The sequence below is a fragment of the Calliopsis andreniformis genome, chromosome 6, assembly GCF_051401765.1.
Source record: "Calliopsis andreniformis isolate RMS-2024a chromosome 6, iyCalAndr_principal, whole genome shotgun sequence".
In the NCBI taxonomy this organism is placed as follows: Eukaryota; Metazoa; Arthropoda; class Insecta; order Hymenoptera; family Andrenidae; genus Calliopsis; species Calliopsis andreniformis.
Window position 1 is genome coordinate 15866979 of NC_135067.1, and position 18959 is coordinate 15885937.

General features: G+C 45.3%; 2 protein-coding genes and 1 long non-coding RNA gene across 4 annotated transcripts in view; all 3 read right to left on the bottom strand.

Moving 5' to 3' along the window:
- The window catches only part of LOC143180846 (uncharacterized), a 35524-nt gene extending 34521 nt beyond the window's left edge, over positions 1–1003 (bottom strand). For both annotated transcript variants that reach the window (XM_076380845.1, XM_076380844.1), the window contains exon 1: positions 840–1003. In XM_076380845.1, the coding sequence (XP_076236960.1) occupies positions 840–877 (38 nt within the window). In that variant the 5' untranslated portion in view covers positions 878–1003. The remainder of the gene's footprint in view (positions 1–839) is intronic.
- Positions 1004–8775: 7772 nt separating this feature from the next.
- Positions 8776–17121, bottom strand: Tsp74f (Tetraspanin 74F). The gene is made up of 7 exons (XM_076380824.1): positions 16829–17121; positions 11165–11260; positions 10886–11080; positions 10635–10805; positions 10468–10560; positions 9661–9801; positions 8776–9206 (listed from the first exon to the last, which is right to left on the bottom strand). The coding sequence occupies exons 2-7, from the start codon at positions 11240–11242 to the stop codon at positions 9159–9161; spliced, it is 726 nt and encodes a 241-aa protein (XP_076236939.1). The 5' UTR covers positions 11243–11260; positions 16829–17121; the 3' UTR covers positions 8776–9158.
- Positions 11280–16538, bottom strand: LOC143180831 (uncharacterized). Its single transcript, XR_013002189.1, has 2 exons — positions 16458–16538; positions 11280–13695 (listed from the first exon to the last, which is right to left on the bottom strand). It is a non-coding gene; the product is annotated as an uncharacterized LOC143180831 (long non-coding RNA).
- Positions 17122–18959: the final 1838 nt, after the last annotated feature.

Consider the following 18959-nt stretch of genomic DNA (forward strand, 5'->3'; position numbering starts at 1 on the left):
GATAACCACGGTGCATGGAATCGTACCGCGAGCCAATTGTTTCTGCCGGTATTGCATCAACGAGTCTCATTGTTACGAGCTCTTTCATAAGCGCGTAAACCTATTCGCGGCGCACTTTGCACCCGAGTAGCTTATCGATCGCGCGATTTTCTCATCCTAACCGGGAATCGAAAGACCTCGATCGCGCCCGTGCAATGAGCGCAACGCCCTATCCGAACGTTTGCTCGACCGATAAAAACGTTCGTGCAAGCAGACACTCTATTCGCCGCACCCCTTCGCTACCAAAATATTTCGCAAGTCCCTGCGCTCCGCGTTTCCGCGTAGCAGGCTCGAGAGGCGCGATACGAAGGGGCGACCGAAAACGATTTCGAGAGCCGTGAAATTGATTCGCGGCGCGGAGAGGAAGTGGGCGCGTTTCTTGCCTCGCGCGGCGACCGTTCCGTGAACAAACATTCGACAAAAACCGAGGCACGTATTGCGGCTCCGCGAGCCGATCGGCCAGGGTACACCGGCTCCGATATCCCCGCGAGCTGTTCCCTGGAGGACACGCGAATGAACCCTCGCATAGTCGCTGCATAGCAACAAACCGATCGATCGCGAACCGGCGAGCATTTTCGGTGAACTTTTCGGAGGGGACTCGCGAAGCAGATCTCCACGGGCGAGAACGACGATTACAGGGTCTAGCGGTGACAGAGGGAAAGAGAAAGATAGTAGAAGGGAGCGAGACAGAGAGCAGAAGAGATAGAGAAGAGCGAGAGAAAGAGAGAAAGAGTGAAAGAGAGAGAGAAAGACCCCCCATAGCCGGGGACAAGGTTATCGATCTAAACTTTTTCCCATACCGGTGCATGAAGGCGGCAGTCGACATGTTACTATCCATGGGGTGGTTCCATAAATCGCAGCCCTCCTGCGGCAACACGCCTCTTTTTTAACACTCGTTCGTTTTCCCGCCGTGGCAACCGGTGCGATACCCTCTCGACCCGCGAAAATCGCGACACGCCGCGGTCTGCCGATCTCCCTGACGTTAGGACGATCCCCGAACGATACCTCTCGCGATCGTCCACACGGGGGGAATATGTCCGCGGAATCCGGCCGTGGATGGCAACAACCGTTTGCCAACACCTGCACGACTTGGCAGGTTGAAACCGACGGCTGAACTGGAGTCAGAATGCGCATTCGTCGGTTTCCATGGTAGTGGCCGACGATGATGGTGGTGGAGCCTGGCGGCGGTGGTGGTGGCGACGGTGCAGGAGACGGCGGCGGGGCGGTGGTGTGGTGGTTGTGCAGTGGAGGAGCTCCGGTAGCTCGAACGATGGTGGGGATTGACAGAACAGACCGTCTGCCCGACTCTCTGCCGCGTTCACAACCAGCTGGTGGCACGGAACCTAAGGTTCCATTCACATGATGCGGTCGCGGTCGATGAGCCTTTTGGTGCTCGCCGGTGCACGGACGACTCCACGCCGGAAACGGACTTTTTGGATGCGTTTCAAGGAACGTTGTTCCGAACCTGGCCTTTTAGATTATTTCAGAATGTTCTGCTGCGAGCTGCGCGAGGGAGGCGGATCGAAAGGGCGAGGGTGGAGGATGGAGGTGGATGGGAATTGAGATGTTGGAATTATGTGGCGTGGATGATGGAACAGTTGAGCCTTCGGGAACGATGCAGTTTTGTTTGGGAAGCACGGTGCAAATGGAAATTGTGTCGGTAGACAGAGTGGGTCTTCTACTGGGAAAAAATGGTCAGACAGATCTTGCAAAAGTCTGAAACAGTAGATTTGAGCAGGGTAGACTTTTTTAGGATCTGCTGTAACATTAGCAGAAGTAGCTTGACTAGAATAAAAGCGGCTTTGTTAAATCTACAAAGTTGATTCTTACTGGTTCTATTAAGCTCAAGCCCTTTAGGGTACTCTTGTAAATTTTACAAGAGACTTCAATAACTTCTGCTTAACAGTTCCTTCCGTGTAGATTAAATGGTTCGTAGGGACTTCAAAATTAGTAAAAAGTTACTTAGGAAGATTTTTGTATGTCAGTAGGATCGTGGTACGATGCAAAGATGAAAGAGATATAAAAAATGTAATTTTCAATTTTTAAATTTCAATTCCCAGAGCAACACTAGTTTATAACCGAGCATTCCTATAATTTGGAACGCTACTTGAACGGACTCCAAGTCCTCCATTATACATACCTTCCACCCATAACAGAAATACGTACTGAACTGTGTTTTTCAAGCCTTCGAGAGTCCTCTTGGAAAATGGGCTACACCTCGAGCGTACGTGACTCTTGCCAGGCACGACTGATTCGTCAGACTTTACAGTCTTAACTACTCAACATTCACATATGGTGGCACCCTCGCAGCTAAATTAATTGGGACACACACTTTACAAAATATTCTGGGTTATAACAGTTTTTCATGACTTTAATTACTCAAAAAATGAGTTTCCTTCCATCTAATAGAAACGAACGTTTTTACACATAAAATCGTATGTGTTTTAGAGATATCGTATTAAAATCTTTTCAGGTCTTATCCATATACATACTTTCTAATCTAAACAATGTCTTCTTAAATTTCATTTCTAATTACTTCACTGTTTCTACCGAAAGATTTACGACGGTAGTACGTTTCATCAAAGTGAGCCGTTCTTCGTACTTTCTCTTTTTTAATATCGCACCGTCCCGTTTTGGAGATCAAGCGTGTGTGCTGAACTTTAATAACTTTCTTGTAGGCGTCCGACGCGGTTACAGCATCGCGATAGCGAAACCACGCAAATACGTTTTCCTCCCGGCGTATCTGCCGTCTATCGTGTAATCAGTTATAAAACGATCCGCCCTTTTCCTCTGCCTTTTCACCTGTGCACTGACCTCGCCGACATGCCGCGAACCGTGCAAACACAGATCGTCGAATCGGTAAATGGATCTCGTAGGGTTGCGATCATCTCAGTTTTTTTAATATCAACTATTTATTTAAGATAAATCGCGCGGTCAATGGGATCCCTCGCCGCAATCCTTAATTGAAAAGGATGCTGCCTCTCCTCGATCGATTCTCTTCTTCAAGGAGAATAGGCTCGTAAATTTTTCCTCGCAGTCCATCTTAGACGAAGCAAGGTACACAGTGTAATTGTAAACTTCTTCCCTCGCCCCTTTATGCATTCGAAGACAATGCCTCCCGGGTCTTATTGACAGCGAAGCCTGAAAGAGTAAATGCAGCTTCTTAATGCAGCTCTAGCTTCTATTCTGCTCCAGCCATATACTTTTGCTTCTCCTCCGTCATCTCTCCGCGTCGAAACTCTACTGTGCGCGAGACTATTGTCGACATTTCTCGAAGCTATCGAAAGTTTCGTTTCCTCCCCCCCTGTTCTCGCTCGAATTCCCCACTTCTGCTCGACTCGGAGCATCGATCGAATTAGAGGGTGATGCAACGCGATGTTTTTCCAGCGGCAGAATTTGTTCCACTTGCCCCGTGCAATCCCAGATTTCCCCGCGCGATGATGCATTGCTTTTCAGCGTAATTCATCAAGCGATTCGTCCTGGGTCGTAGAGGCCTTTTCATCTTGCGCGGCTTCGCAAAGGAAGACGAGACTGGGAGGTCGCACGACCGTGTGCGTTTCTTTCCGCGTCTTCGAGACTCCTCTACGCTGCCTTCCTGTACCATTTCATTCCTTTCCCTCGCTCTTTTCCCCCGCGCCTCCTCCCATTTTCCCAGCTCGTGAACACCGAAACGCGCGCTGTTCGCTCCGCTGCTCCACTTTCTGCCCCGCGAGATTCCTCGTTTCAGAATGCACCACTGGACCTCGGATGCACTCTTGCTCACGGGGGACTCGACCGAGTGAATCATCGTATTCGCCCTGGCCACTTTTCGCGGTGAGTAACGGCGGAGCGCAAACATTTGCCAAGACTCGGCGCGCAAAAAACATTCCCCCATGGCTCGGTCGATTAATTGACACGTCAAGTAAACCGTGGTCGACAGCGGCCACGGTGTATTAAATGTTATCGTTCCGTGGCGCAATTTAGTGCTCCCTGTGCTTCGTTGTTTGACCAGCCTCTATGAGTCCATTTGCAAATCAGTTCCTCTCTCCCCCGCTGCTGAGTGTACTTTTCATTTTACGTTAACCAGTTCGGTCAGCGGTTATTTTGTATCCGACGTGAATGGCGCCATTTAATTTTTCAGGATGGCAGGATACGAGTTATTAGTCAAAATAAAACGGAAGAACGATTGGACCATGGTTAGTTACTGATCGAATGTACATGACACTTTAATTGGGGTATGTGAAGTACACGTGAAATTCGATAATTTTGTGACAATAGAATTAAATGAATTTGTCACTGAAATATTCAGGTCTCTCGGTGAGCTGTGTGTAACTCATGTCATTTGCATCAGTTGAACTGTAAATTAAAAATAGAGCGCAGGGCTCACACGTTGCACGCTAGTTAAACAATTAACGAATTATTGACTCGAGGCACACCAGTCGGGCTTGTTGTCACGAACAAAGTTTCACTAAACCACAGAATAGTTATTTCTGCAGTTGTCAACTTGTGCGTCAAACCGCAGGGCTGAAGGCTGCATAGCGGAGTGATAGGAGGTAGAGAAAATATAGATCCTCTGTATGCATTGTCACACGTTTAATAGAGCCCCGTATCGCCAACAATGGTTACGTGACGTAAACACGATGATATTAGCTTGCATAATAGTTCGGTCTGAGGGCAATTGCATTGGCCTACTCACAGTTGCCTGGCAGAGTTCGAGTGCAATTTAATTTGCAACGGAGCGCCATCCAAAGTGCTCCGAACTCCTCGGTTTCACCTGGACGACTCCCTCAGTTCTGGCCTATTCAGATTTAATGCTCGAGACGAAATCAATACGAAGATATCTCGTCTACTCGCTATTTCCCTGCGGCCGATGTCTCTTTTCTCTCTATTTCTCCCTCTCGAGGCGAGTCCGACGTCAGCAGGGCGGAAAGTGTGCCAATAAAGAGAAAAAAACAGCTGGCGGAAACGTCGAAAGGCCCACGGCGTACCAAATCCAATTTCCAGGTACTCAGACATGCAAATGTTTCGGTGAGCCTCGTGGACCAATTAAAAATTTCTGTTTCCCTTTCTAATAAAAGTGGAATAAGAACACTTTCGGGAAAACTGGTACAAAAGACCTCACATATTATAGCCTCCTTTTCTCATATTCTTCTGATAAAAGAAACTCACAAGAGTATTGTAGAATTCAAGGATCCCGACTATTCAACTTCTCACCGTCTAAAATCTGAGAACGAAAGAAATATCGAACCTCTTTGCTATTCCCTTTCGTAACAGTAACACGGAAAAACAGAATTCAATAGTACACATTCACTACAAAAAATAGCGAATAAAATGATATGTTTACACAACTTTAGGGTTCAATGAGTTGGATCACAATTTGAATTTTAATTCTCATCACTAATACAACCAATAATCGGCAACCTAGATACCAAAGATGTATAATTACGATTCCATAAATCGTGGTCCTATCGCACATCCACATTACATGGCTTCCTTACACTTAATCTTGAGTAGGCGTTTCTCAGAGGCAGCCGTTCGTATCCATAAAAATCTAGATCAGCAAAGTTGCGCGAGACAGGTAGGTAGGATCATCAACCTCGATTTCAATCGTCTCTCGCGGCAAAGATGGTTCTCTGCTTTTCCGAAGTGGGATGGCGTGGCGCGGAAAAGAATAGAGGGAAGTAGAGTGTACGTGGGTACTCGTCGAGATCGGACCGCGGGACGAGCGGCATTATCCCCGCACCGTGTGTTGCGATTCATTCGTCATTGTCCGCGAGGGCCCTTTGTGGCAACGCGCGCGGGAATGGCTCGCGGCGTATGGGCTTATTCGGCGGGGAATAGATGCGACCGTGTGCGCCGTGCACGCACGCACGCGTGGGATTACGACACGCGCTTACACTCGCCTCGTTTTGCGTACCTCGAGTGGCGGGACGGCGCGAAAACTTGTTGGCGTCCTGTGTAGGCAGCAGTCACGCACTATCCACTGACTACCGCCGACTGTCATAGGTCGCCATTGACCAACCACCAAAATTAATATTCACGGTCATGTTGCAGTCACGAAATGGTCGATGTCATTTGAAACGCAAGTGTAGTTGAACATCTGTTCTGATGGTTTAACACCATTTTCTGTTTTAATGTTTGTTATACCTTCATATGATACAAGAGAAAATTATACCTGTTTACGCGCACCCTTTGATAGTGGAAGATTGTATTTAAATTTAAGTTATAGGTATCATTTACTATTATTTATTTTAATATGTAATTCAGGTATTGGTTCTGTTATTTTTGTGTTTGAAATTTTGGTGGTGATAGTTTGTCATGACCGCTCCCTACGCGTGTGGGACGTCGCGCGCGGGATCTCGGGGGCGAGTACCGCCAAAGCGCAGAAAATCGCGGTGAAAGTTGGGTTCGGAGTAAAAACGAGCGCGTCGAGGGGAGGGGCCAGACAATGTCCCGATTTTCGGCGGGTTGAAACGAGCGATTTCGGAGGTTGCTCGGGTCACTTTTTCTGTACTCTCGCGAGAGAAATTGGGGATTCTCTGGAGAGGTAAAAAGAGAATCGCGGGGCTTACTCGGGGGGAACTTGCACTCGACGATCAGTCGAGAGAAATTAAGGGTCCTCTGGAGGATTAAAACGGAGGGAAAAGTTGCACTTCGCTAACTTGCAAATTTTTTAAAATCTCCCACCAAAGTGGGACAGTATAATGCTTCTTCACGCGTGGAGAAATTACCTCTTGGCCAAGCCAACTGTTATGAGGATTTGGAGAGATCGATACGCATGAGATAAGGGGGAAAATGGAAACTCCACGCGTGCCTCGTTTGGACGCCTTCGTAATGGCAACCAGTCACGCCTCGACGCAAACACGCGTGCAGGGTGACGCACGCCGAGGTGAATAAACCCCAGGAGAACGTCGGGTCGTAACGACGATGGCACAGGAGTGGAAAATTACGAACAAGAAAACTGAGATAATTAGAATCGTGATATAGAAAACGCGAAAAGTTGGAAAGAAACTCAACCAAATAACTAATAGAAATAAAACACCCTTTAATCACAATGTCTATTCATCAAAATTCTTCGACATGACTGTACCAGATGTCTACAGTCGCAGCAAGCTTTTCCATGGACTGTACCAGTTGCCCTCGAGCAATGGAAATTTTGGCAAGAGCTCTGCGCGGTGCGCACGTGTTTTCGTGAATCTTTTAATGCACCACGGTACAACGTGTCCCGACAGTCTTTTAATGCACCATCATGCGACGTGTCCCAACTGTGCACTGCACGCTGGAACACGAAGGGTTGGAAATATTAAAACGTCCGCAACGCTCCGTTATGAATTGAAATCGTGTTGATCTTTACCATGGAAATTTCGACGGAGACTGTACCGTTCGATGATTAATGGAAAAGTAAGAAGCAGGTTGATAGAGTGGCACGGTTTATTTTGGCGAGCTGCCGGCATTATGGCAACCCGTCGTGCTTTAATGCAAAGAGGCACGTAGTCTGACGACAAAGGGGTGAATAAGCTGTAAGCAAACACATAGCGAGGGTCGTTATTGGATACGCAGAATTTGAAATGCTAAACTCGAGTCGGCGGTAGAGACAATCGATCAATCATTGTACAATTTATAACTTTGTATTCTGTGTCTTCTATTGAAATGCTTATTTTATAGTCGGGTCAATTTTCTGGTGAAGAGGAAAATATTCGAGACGTGGATGGTTTTTGTTTCCGCTGCACCGACCAATGACCAGCCAGAATATCGATTCGCGGCGTTTTCTCTATACGACTGGGATTGGTCTATCCTATCTTTGTATCGGAGATTCGCAGCGTGCTGGCTGTGTCCGAAACAAAGACAATGTACGTCCTCTCATTACCGAAGATTGTAGCCACGAGTTACTCTGCTGCGTTTTTTTCTCTGGCTCCTGGTGAAACGCGAAACGACAAAGAAAGGACGAGTAATAAGGATGGTATCGTGTACTTTTATTTCCGTCGAGATGTCTCGTCCAGGACTTTAATAAGCACCACTTTCGAACACAATGCTTTTTTTCGTTTCTGTTCGCCATTTTCAGCTGGGCTAGAGTTCTTTAAAAATTTCTTCCTTCGAAAGGTATTTTTCTGTGGTCACAAACCAATCAAATTTCCTTTTCTCTATTTCTTTTTAATCGTCACGGTAAGTCACTCAACCTGAGTGCACTAATAGCAAATCGAGCGAGACATTCCACGCGAACCTGTCTCACCAGTAGCCTGACAGGGTATGGTAAATGCAAAAGGGGTGTCCGAATGGGGTTTTCAACGAGGACTCGTCATGGGGAAGTTCTGACGCATACACGTCCCGCTAACGAAATTAAAGGGCGCGATTGCATATCTGTCAGGGGAAGAATAAACTTTGGTGCAACGAGAAATTCGATAAATTTCTCGTTATCCCAGCGGAAGCACCCCCTGTTCGGAACGATGGAAACTTGCGCCATATTTTTGGTGTGTTACTGCACGGAGAAGAAAACTTCAGAATTACTAGAAGTAATGAATCTCTACAAGTTTTGAATGTCTAGCCTGCAGAGCAATACACGTCGAGAGTTTAGAATTACTGTGCTATAAATATAGCCTATGACAACAGACAAGGACGATAGACACTCCTGCATCGCAAGTATCGATTGGACCGTGGAATCCAGGGAGCATTCCTAGACAGGCCAAGTTCCAAGGACAATGGATTCACTTGAAATCCAGACGACAGGGATTGTGTTGGCCTTCATCGATAACAAGACACTTTTGTACACGTTATATTTATTACGAGTAGAAGGTACACAATATGTTACCATAAAAAGTATACATTATATAATACATTGTACAATTAAACAAAAAAAAATACTTAACGTATCTCTATAAATTACAAAAGAAGAGGGAACGTTAAATAAAGGTACATTAAGTATACAAGAAAGTGTAACAAAAGAAATGATGAGAACTGTACATTGGAAGGCAGACGCGCGTGGAGATGCATTTTGATTCTCGTACTTCAGCTAAGGTACACTCAATGACGATGACGTTGATTATGAATTCATACGAGTCGCTCGAGGACGGCTGACATCCGCTTCTTCTTCGTTACCTCGGGACGAAGAACGAAGGTGTCTTTTAGACCACGCTACTCTCTTGTCATTCTATCATCTTGAAGAGCGCGCACGAGAATATCATGCCGAAGAACTGCAAAGAAAAGGTTACTGATCATTATACGTTCGGTAATTAGCAAACTGATGCATTAGGACATCGGTTAATTAAGAAGCGCAAGAATTAAAAATAGATATTATGCACTAAAACCACTTTATATATCATCTCTCCTTTTTTTTTATTTTATCAATTCTGATATGATGCTCCAAATATTGATGAGCAACAATTTAAAACTGAAGCACTTTTTCAGTAACCAATTTTTTACTTCAAGAGGCTCTGGTGGAGTCACGATTCAAGTGTTAATCGAGATCACATTACACTCCAATTATCAGAGCACCAAATAACTGAAATTCGGTTAATGAGGGTCTTACTGCATATTACACTCGCAAAAATATTTTCCATTTCCTGTACCACAGAAAGGAGAAGTCTTTTTGAATGAATTTTCACCGTAAACTGAATTAAAATCCGAATGAAAGGGAGAAAGTATTACCATGAGACACGCGACTGCAATTCCAGCGCCACCCATGATCGTCGCGTGCTTCTGCATGTAAATCTGCGTTCCATTGATGCAACCTTCGAGATAGGCGTTCGAGGGATTCACCGTGTCTGGTCCAGCATTGCAGTTGAATCGCTGTAACAGATCGTGCATGAGAAACAGTTCGCTTGAGAAAGTCGATCGAACCGGTGAAAGCGTGAGAGGCGAAACAGTTCCGCAGTCGATCGAGAGATTGCCACGGAATCGTAGAACAATTTTCTGAATGTAATCGATAGGTCGTGATTATTTTGAAATTCCGTGGAATCGATCGAACGATTTCCCTGATAGTTTCACTCGAATCAGGAATAATTTAAACGAAACCCGCGAATTAAAGCTACTTATCGGTCGTTGGTATGACAGCAGATGCCTACTAAGCCGACTGTGGGTATTTAATCAACATATTTCATACAAATTGATCGTAGAAACAAAATTCCTGATTAATTGAATTTTCTATCACAGTGTTTACTATGCCGTGTGAAAACTTATAGGTTCAATATGTAGAGCGTGAGCGCTTCTGATAGCACATACGCACTACCAATTATGAATCATAAAAGCAGAAATAAATCAAAGTTAATTACTCGCGCGATGAAAAATGAATTCTCCCTCCGACTCTCGAGATATAATTGAACTTCAATGGGATAATTACAGTCGACTTCATATAGTGCTAACTGCATCCACTAATTACTGCAATTGAGCGTACACGAATCCACGGATCTAAAGTCTATGCCAGCGATCGAGCTCGCTAAATAAATTAGTCTTTACCTGGCCAGGTTGTATTTCGCGGCAGCAACTCTGTGGCACATTAAGTCCTAAACTTCCCCAGTCTCTCCAGTTGGTTACACCGCAGCAATGAAGCTAATATCGACAGAGAATGTGTAATTAGAAACTGCTGGCGTGAAATTTTTTGCACTTTAAAGGCGCCCACTCACCGTGGATTGGGTCGTGTCCCAGGCATCTCTGACAGATTTACGGGTATCGTAAACTCTCATCGAACTCGACATTTCTCTCTGGAGCGTGTTCATTAATTTCTCACGGAACACGTACGCGAGTACTCCTCCAATTAGCATCGTCACGAACAGCAGAAACACGATGATGAAGTACTGAAATATTTTTTTTATCGTTTAATCGACCGGCCAATTCGTGCCACATTGACGATAACACATCTGAACTAGGATTATACCGTGAGAAGCATGCACTTGACTTCTCGGGATGCGCCGATGCAACCGAAGAACGATATCACAGCGACGATTATTCCTCCAGCTAACAGAACATAGATTGCACCTGTTAACTGGTCATTTCCCACGAGCTCACCTATCCAAGGGACTTTGTCCACGAGGGCCCAGACTGAGAGGCCCACTATGGCGACTCCACCGAGCTGGAAATGAATATCAATGTCACTGGATATTAATTGAAGTTACGAAATATTTCAAGAAGAAACTATAGGTTGTTTAGTACTTACGAAAATGACGAAGTTGACGAAGAACAAGGAGTATTTCATACAGCGGCCACAGCCGTCCATCTCTGTTCCGTAGCCCATCTTTGTCTACGTTTGGATCTGTGAACAATTAAAAAAGGGAAAGTGATTTTCACTGTTACACAGTTTCGTTACACAGTTTATACGAGCACCATAAATCGCTATTATGAGGAGAATGTGTGCTGCACTTTCAAGTGGTAATTTTATTCTAACTCAAACTTTGAAATCTCCTGATTAGATAAACGTTTTAGGGATTACTCTATTTTCGCTCCTCGTTAACGGTCTTTGAAGAACCTCGGCAAAGTTGTTTTGCAAGTGCAACGGCAATTCCAAGACCGAATTAGGATCGAACGATCGCGTAATTCTCGTCATTGTGATTCTCGAAGACGTCCAGACGTTGCCTAGTCGCTTAATAATTTCCGCGCTGATGTCATGACACGTAGAGGACTTCTTCGTGATTTCATGTATACCTCTCGTAATCGTCCTCAATTTTTTCCTTCCGCCGACCTACATTCTTACTAAACGATTACGCCACAGTTTCATCACTTTTAATTTCTAATCTGAATTAGGATCCCCAAGTTCATAGCAAACCCTCTTTGCAACAGAAGACTCTGTTAACAAAAGCATGCTACCTCTTCAAAAGAATACGGGTAAAAATTTGGTAACGTTAAGAGCCAATGATGGTTGGCTTAAAACGACGATGTCACACATTTACATTTCAAAGGCCTGCCATGAGTCATTGACTTTCAACAAAAAAATTCTTATCAGCCTGGTGCTTTGTATTCTAACTTTCCTGAAGTTTGACAAGGATTTACGTCAAACTGATTCTATCTACAGCATCTACACTCAGCCAGCTACAATACTACACAAAATGATATCGAAATCTCCGCCTTATCAACATGCAAATCGCCTCGAGTACCCCTTACAGGAGCTCGTTAGTCGTCGAAGAAATATAAAAGAAGAAGTTGTTTTCTATGAACCACGCTAGATCGGAGGAGGATTGGAGCAGTCCGCGGTTAATTGCCAAGCAGATCCCACAAGTCGCCGGTTTTATTTCACGTCACGGCTGACCGTTTCAAGATCATCGCAACCGATGAGTAAGGCCTCCTCGATCGTCGCGCGGATCACGTCCGAGCAGATTGCTCTCGCTAACTCACGGATCTCTGCGTGACGTAAGACCTAAGAATCACGATCGATTCACTTTGCATGCCGCGACCATTCAGCGCGACTCGCGCGCAGGAAACGATCCTTCGGCTCTGTTTATTCGCCACAGCGACGAGGTGCACGTTGCACCTGTCGGCTGCGATGAACGATGACCTTCGCATAGATGGAGGCGTACCAACAACTCCTGAGGCCAGCGGAAGTAGGTCATTTCATACTGGCAGACAATATACTGTTGTGTTTATCGACACGGTGAATGATATTTATGAGCTGCGGGCTGTTTCCCTCGACGTACTCACCGACACCGCGCCGACAGTCGATTGCACCTGCAACGTGCACTTAGCCCGTCTCGTCTAGCTAAATTAGACGACAGTCCTAGGTTCCATCTTGCTGAGTTTCTGCTTCTCGATTTTCAAAAGATTCACGGTATTTACCTTGATCTCGAGATCCCGTGGCCCCTAATCATACTTGACATTATTCAATTCTCTGAGTTAACTAATTCGCTCACTCGACCGTGTAATTTCCCTCGACACGTTTGACCCGAATCAAGAGAGCTCGGACCTGCTTGAAAGATCCTCCCAGCGAGAATTACATTATTTACGAGTTGTGGAACATAAGGCTTCCGCGCTCGTGAAAGTACTGTGTTCCCCTTGCTCTATAATCGTACAACTCCTTATTTACGCGTTTTTATCTACACGATGAATCATAGGTGCCTCATGCTTCTACGATGCATTTTAATCCATGGAGTTATATTATACGCTCGTAACGCAGCGGGATAATTTGCATCGATGCTAAGGTTACGCAACGTTCGAGCATCCACGTTTCCGTTTCCGAGAGGCCTACAGCACCATTCGTCATACGAGGATCGTGGAGCTTGGATAATGCGCAGGTGAAGGGTAGCTCTGGGGAACTGCGTTCGAGAGAGTGCAGAGTGCAGATCGATTGAAAGGATCGGGCAGATAGAGGTGCACGCGCCTATAGTCTTTCTAAATGCTCGTCCATTGTTCGCTGGCGATAATAAAAGCAAATCCACGGTTGCTGACACGAGTGCACAGACCGTGGTACTACGTTTTCGTGCCTCGCATCTTTAAGGTCGTGCGTTTAATTACGGGTGCGAGGTGCTCATTATCAGTGGATCTCACAATCTTACATCATAATTAGCTCATGTATATTACATACCGCAGAAAATAACATTCTCACGTGACATTGCGTGTGTACCGCTCCAGTTTTTATCGATTTCCTTCGTCTCCGTGGAACCGGCTACGTATTGACCGCTCGAAACGAGAACGAGTCGATTCAATCATTTTTATAACAAAGAGGGGACATGGTTACCCGCTGATTGCTATGGGCTACAACTTGGCGAAGTACGTAGGAAATAACAAAGGGTAGCTTTGAGGGCTGAAGTAAAGTAGGTTATTAGGGTAGAATGCTTCGGAAAATAATAATTGCTATTTCAATATTAAAGGAGTATCGAAGGCTACTTGAGCAGTCGGTCAACCACCTGTCGATTGATGTACGTTATAGATTCATTGTGTTGAAGGATTGGAAAAAAATGTCTGAGCTCTAGAGTCAAAGAGCATTAAATCCATTTAAGTCCATATTAAGTCTATAGATTGTTCTAAGCTAAATAGTGTAGAGGCAGACTTTAAATCTCTAAGCCCTAAGCGATGTTTATAGGATTAAATCTCATCATAGTGGATTGATCCTAGTTCATAAAGAACTTCAGGACCAATAAATTTTAAGTCCAGTTGTAAGTTCTGGTGATTGTAGACTTGATATATGTATATTTTAAAGAATACTTCAGAGTCATATAATTCTACATACTCTGTCCAACTTTAAGATATTAAGTCACACAAAATCACAATACCCCTATTTTTAAAGTTACAGAAACCTTACACCTCTGATTGCTCTCCTCTGACGTTAAAAGAAATGTGACTCAGTGCGCGCAATTCTCAGGCATGTTAATCTCATCACCCAACAAGTACCCTGCACTCGTGTCAATTGTCCTTCATTTTTCTGACGTCACTCCTTCAATTCGAAATCGTAGCTCTGCACTCAACCGAAGCGACAATGTTAACAGGAAGCGTGTCTCGGGTCCGTTACGTAGAATTATTCCATGGGTCGAGGAATGGATACCGGTTTTGCAACGAGCTGTACAACGAAGTTCTCTCTCGAGGCTCGGTCACGCACCGACATACTGCCTTAAAGACACGTTACACGAGAGAGAAAGTGGCTTCTGCCTTCGCATTAAGTAATCCGCGGCCAATATAAAACGTAAAAATAATGGAGCAGCCGCGAAACCTGTGGCAGTGGATGACGTCACCCAGGAACTTCGTTTCTTCCTCGTCCTGCCGCGCAGATGGACCCTCGGAGAGGGGAATTTAATTGGAGCAACGTAATTCCTCTCCCCATGGTAATCCAACGCTTCGACCACTTTGACGTATCGATCCCTCGCGGCTGTCGTTTTTACGCGCTTCGCCCGACGAAATGACTCCCTCCTCCTTTTCATCCCTTTGAACGCAGTTTTAATCATCCCCTTATCCCCAACCGTTCGATTTGCCGATGAATTTTTCTCAGGATTAATTAATACTCTCCGATGGAATTACTCAATGTAGCCAAAGAAAGCATAACGAGGAAAGAAGTCGAGATGACGTTAGAATATCAAATGTCCACTCGAGGAAAGTGGCAATTAAGCGCACTGAAAGCCACCTACATACGTTAGACAAACAGGAACCAGTGTCAAAGGAAATTTAAGCGAGTGCCAAGTATGCTAGTGGACATCCACTTTGCTCTACAGTATATGCATACTCGTTCCTCCTTCAATCTGAATAGCAGATGCTCGTTAACTCAAGAGAGCACAAGCTGCAACGATTCTCTTGTTGAACCAACAATTGTATCGCGTAGAATGTTGATGGAAACGTGATAGGCGTATGATTCAGATCCTCACGAACGAAACGAACCCACACGGATTGACATCATCGCTTTATACCTGCATCACTTACGTACGGAACGAAGGAGCGGGTTTCACGGCTGCAGTCGTGACTCCGCGTGGATCGTTTTCTCCCGAGACAGTGGTATTTGCATGGGCCCATTTGTTAAAGATCCATGATTCATAGCAAAAATCCGGAACAGCTTGGAGGATTCAACGAAGAGAACGTCAGTGAAACGTGGCAACAAGTTTCGCTCGCTCGAAGGTTACCTCAACGCTGAGAAAATCGTTAAAACGTGAATCTCGTTGGTTCGAATGCCGTGTTGTCGCAGCCTTAATTCGCCAACGGACACGCTTAGACCTGTGTTCCTCGTTTAAAGGTCATGCCATTGCATTCTCCGTTTGCTAGCATTGGGTCTGGAATACGTCTGGTCGGCTCGTTAAAAAGTAATGGCATATTGCGGTCTTCGAATTCGTCGAATTCGCCTAGAGTTAACCGAGCCAATTAGACACGCTTTTCGAAAGCACCATATGCAAGCAGCGGGATCACGTCGAACCTTGGCTTCTCGTCCAAACTCGAATTTAGGAGAAGTAGTTAGGTCAGAATTATTTATGTAGAAGCCGTGATGTCAGCGTCCCTAGTGCTCCGTTTCCTCGATCGAAGGTTGACAAAAGGCTTCAGAGGCCGATCTAAGGACTCGAAAAACGCTCTCCAACCGACCGTTATCGAAATGCATTATGAAACCAGATCTGGAAGAGAAGGGAAAAAGGGCCCGGCCGAGAGGATTAAAGAAAGAGGGAACGATCGAAGAAAAAGTCGGAGGGCTCCTTTCAGTCGGTCGAAAGTTACGCTGGAGCCGAGGTCATCGAGTTTTACACGCTCCACGTTGTACGATCGCTATGCCCGCGTTACGATACTCGGCGTCTACTGTTACATGCAATCTCTGCGTGCCAGGACGCCGCGTAAAACGCAAACTCTCGCAACAATCGCCTGCTTCCTAACAATATGGATGCTGAGAATTCCTGACAGTCGCCAGTCACGATTCACAGTGCCACGAGTCTTAAATACGCAGTACGCTTTTCCACGACGTCGATCATCGACAAGAGGCGGACACTTGGCGCCGAATGTCGTGGCGTGTCGCGGGAACGCGTTTCTGCCCGATCATCGATTTTCGAAATCGAAATTACTGGCGCGGTGTCGAAACCAGCCGAACACGGTTCCCGTTTCTCGCTGTTGCAACACCACTGACCACTGTGCATCGACTGCACCTTGTCTGTACCACGTCTGCGGACGAGTTAACCCGTTATTGTGCCGATAACTCTGCCGACTCTAATTGAACTTCCTCGCTTATGAACGGACCACCGACTGGTCTACTACTTTACGGCGAAAGTGAGTTGAGATTCTTAGATTCTCAAGTCGATCTTCGATCGAGAGAACCGAGGATTGGTAACTGCGTCAGAGGGATCAACAAAGTATCCACGTTGCTCCAAAACGGGGAGATCGCGTACATAGCTAATGCTCAATCTCCAGGGAACGTTGACTGAAGGATTCTACTCACATAGTTCCCGTATGTGTCAGCTTCCCTTTCGTTTGCCACCGGTTAGATGTTGTTTCGCCGACGAAACGTGAGACCGTTTCGCGCGAACCACGCTCGAAACTGTTGCTGCTCCGATGGAGGATCACTTTTGCCTAGGACAGTACGAGGAAAACTGTTCGGCCACGGTGGCCTGGAAAATCGTCGCTTAATTCAGGCACACGAGGCGGCTGCGGGCTCGAGTATCGTCGTGGACACGCGCGATTTCAGGCCGGGTCTAAGTGAAACTGAAATGGTAAAACCGACTTGAGTTCTCTCGCTCTCTGTCCCTGCTCCTCTCCCTCTCCTTTGCTCTGTCGCTCGGTCTCTCCCTGATTATCCTCCCTCTCCCTCTCGCATATTATTTCCCGCTCTGTCCCCCTCTACCGAACCTCTCCTTCTCGCACGCGCTCTCTCGCCCTCTCTCTCCCCCTGCTTATTCGAATTTCCCCTTTTCCACCACCCAGTCATCGTTTACCATCGTCGTACCTGTGTGTACACAACGCCAACCAGGCTTCTATATACCGCGTGTAACCATTGTGCGATCCGACGCGCGGAGAATCCACGCTTGCTGGCCAGCTACCGAAAGTGGGCTACGCGACGCGTTCCTCGCCCGTTGCGTGTCGGCCGTATTATCGCCCCGAGGGTCTCGGCTGATCACCCATTTGCCGCGAATGTGTAAATTTGTCGCACCCGAGCGACGTGGTTCATTATGAGCGTCTTGGAGATGATAAGGAATACATTTGCATAGATATTTCGTATGAATTACGTGGCGTCGCGAGGGAACTGACGATGTTGACGAAATTATTAGGATGATTATTTTGGAATCGTATTGAATGGGATTTGAACAAGTAGAACTCGGTTTTGTGAGGGAAGCTACCAAAGTGTAATGATCGTGTTTTAGCGGGTCTCTGATGGTTTGTGGAATTTGTTAAGTAGAGCGTGGCAATATCCCCTTTTAGGAGGCATGTGACTAATTGTTTGAGACAGTAGATAGTTGGCATTAAAGGTTTGCGTGTGCCCGTGTTTTTTAAAGAGATTTGAAGATTTAAATATTTGAAATTTTGAATATCTGAGTATTTGAATATTTGAATATTTGAATATTTGAATATTTGAATATTTGAATATTTGAATATTTGAAAATTTGAAAATTTGAAAATTTGAATATTTGAATATTTAAATTTCTGAAAATTTGTACAAAAAAATTCAGATACACTAATTGTAAATTCCACCAACAATCTCTTCTACCCGTGCCCCTAAAATAATCCCAAGAACATATAAATGTACACTTCCATCGATCATTCTATTGTAACATAAACTTAGGTTCCATTGTACACAACGCATGTGGTTTATATAAGAAAAGGCAATCCCAGTCTTCGAGTGTTACTATACATACAATGAGATACACTTCGTCATTATAGTAGTGCAAGCTAGCGGAATATCAACACGTTCCTTATACATATCTACTTATCTGACAGCGAGCTCTAATAGAGCTCTGTTGTCTACTATTTAGACTTGTGTCGATGAACCTTTAAGGTTCACCTATTTCGAAACACGTGTTCCATATTTTTTTCAGTCATGATATTACTATCATACAGACCTAACCCAGACCTGGTTTAATATTGCAGCACGTGAGATATACGTGTCACGCGATGGGACATCATTTTATAATTACTCTCAATTAAATTTCATAAAGCAGCACTCGACTCATCGACTAATTAACAGAGAAGTGCTCAACGAGAAATAAAACAGTTTCACGCACAAGACCACCTCGTGCGATGGTAGTCTTTCGCTTATTTGCAAATAAGATTTCTGTTTTCACGCATTCAGAAGCAACACTCTTTGGAAAGTGGATTTTTACTTGCTGCAGAAACGTCTGTGCAAAATTAATTTCACGTCGCTTTGATGGTTGCCTCGTGTCAAGTACCGATGTGTAGAATTCTATACACGCTTCAACTAATGCAAGAAAAGTAATTGAAGTCGATGCGTATCAGAGTTATAAATGGGTGGCTACGTTTCGCGGAAAAGCATAAAAGTCACTCTGCATTATTTATACTCGGTCTGACGCATCTTCGGCTTTACAATTATTTTTCTACTCGCTAAGGCTGACCCAGTA